General features: G+C 32.0%; 1 protein-coding gene across 1 annotated transcript; it reads right to left on the reverse strand.

Moving 5' to 3' along the window:
• Positions 1–506: 506 nt before the first annotated feature.
• Positions 507–1030, reverse strand: LOC108757346 (peptidyl-prolyl cis-trans isomerase FKBP8). The gene is made up of 2 exons (XM_018512082.1): positions 811–1030; positions 507–682 (listed from the first exon to the last, which is right to left on the reverse strand). The coding sequence occupies exons 1-2, from the start codon at positions 1007–1009 to the stop codon at positions 522–524; spliced, it is 360 nt and encodes a 119-aa protein (XP_018367584.1). The 5' UTR covers positions 1010–1030; the 3' UTR covers positions 507–521.
• Positions 1031–1420: the final 390 nt, after the last annotated feature.

The following is a 1420-nucleotide window of genomic DNA, read 5'->3' on the forward strand; positions in this document are numbered from 1 at the left end:
ACTTTTCACTTTTCATCCTAGGAAAAAAGTTTCACGATTGATACCCTGATCAAGTCATTGAATGACCTATTGAACTGCGTTCAAAAACTTCACCTGGATGCTCCCAAGTATCATTATTTATCTTTAATTAACAATCGGTGAACAAGGATAAAATGATAATAATCTAAATTCCTGAATCCATTCCTGTACACCCAACGTATAATAACCAATGAGAGGAACCGTCTACTAAAGACAAAAGAATTACTAAAAAATTTTTTTATTCTTATTAGGACATGACATATATGAACTGATATGAACCAGAGAGAAACCTGAGAGAGGTCATGTCAGCCTTTCTCCTGTTACCATTATAATCGTCTACCATCAATACATCCATTTTCAGTTTTGGAACTACACGACTATGTACATTTTCTGACACTATCGATAAAATCGTATCGTAAAAGTGATATGGTTCGTCTCTGTAAGAAATCCTCAGGGCTGCATTCGGATTCCCACTCGGGTGCTCCTCGGGTGTCATGTCATCTTTATACGTACGGTGACCAAACATAAAGTCTCAATTTAAAAATTATTTCTTTTACAGTCATTAATTCTGTTAGTAACGACTTCATATCTGGATCTATCTTTTCCACTTCAAGGAAAGTACTATAAGCCTTTCCATAATTCCCTTTGGCTTTTAATATCCTTCCTATAAACAATACAGATATATGTAAAAAGATATATATACTTGGGTAAAATATAATTTAAGAATATGAAAAAGTTAATATATTTAAAAAAGACAAAATAACAAGAACTTTAAATGAGATTTTTTACTACCTTTCTTAAATAGAGCTTCTGAATTTTTTGGTTGATACTTCAGAACTCTCTCTATATTTTCTAAAGCTGTGTTGTAAGATCCTATCTCAATTAATGCAGCCGCTAAATTATCATACAATTTTATGCAATCATCCAATCGTCCCTGCAGTTGACTATCGGTAATCGGCCCTGATTCTTCATTTTCTTCATTCCAATTCATACCATCTATTTCTAGATACGCTGACGCTCTCCGATAACACTGTACCGAAAAATGAAACTCCCTGCGAACAAACCACCAGTCTCCACGTTGGCGTTTCTTGTTCCTATAAAGAAATAATGTACATGATGAAACGAAATTAAAGAGATAAATAACATAAAGTCTTAACCTTCAATTATGTGTGCGTGCGTGCGTGCGTGCGTGTTTTGCAAAATTGCAAAATAATGGTCTTGAATAATTTTTTATGAGAATAATAATTATTATGAGAATAATAAATTGCAAAATAATGGTCTTGAATAATTTTTATGAGAATTTTTTCAGAATTTTTTCAGAATTTTTTATTAACTTTTCAGTACTGCATTTTCTTATTTTTACCAACATGAGAAAATACGGTATTAAAAAATTCTGAAAAAA

Source organism: Trachymyrmex cornetzi, unplaced genomic scaffold, assembly GCF_001594075.2.
Source record: "Trachymyrmex cornetzi isolate Tcor2-1 unplaced genomic scaffold, Tcor1.1 C3900422, whole genome shotgun sequence".
NCBI lineage: Eukaryota > Metazoa > Arthropoda > Insecta > Hymenoptera > Formicidae > Trachymyrmex > Trachymyrmex cornetzi.

Excerpts from the sequence above, each read along its gene's own strand:
- LOC108757346 (XM_018512082.1), bottom strand. The coding sequence starts at position 1,009 with ATGAATTGGAATGAAGAAAATGAAGAATCAGGGCCGATTACCGATAGT. Across the intron at positions 683-810 it reads AGAAGCTCTATTTAAGAAAG|GAAGGATATTAAAAGCCAAA; the intron begins GTAGTAAAAAAT and ends TATTGTTTATAG.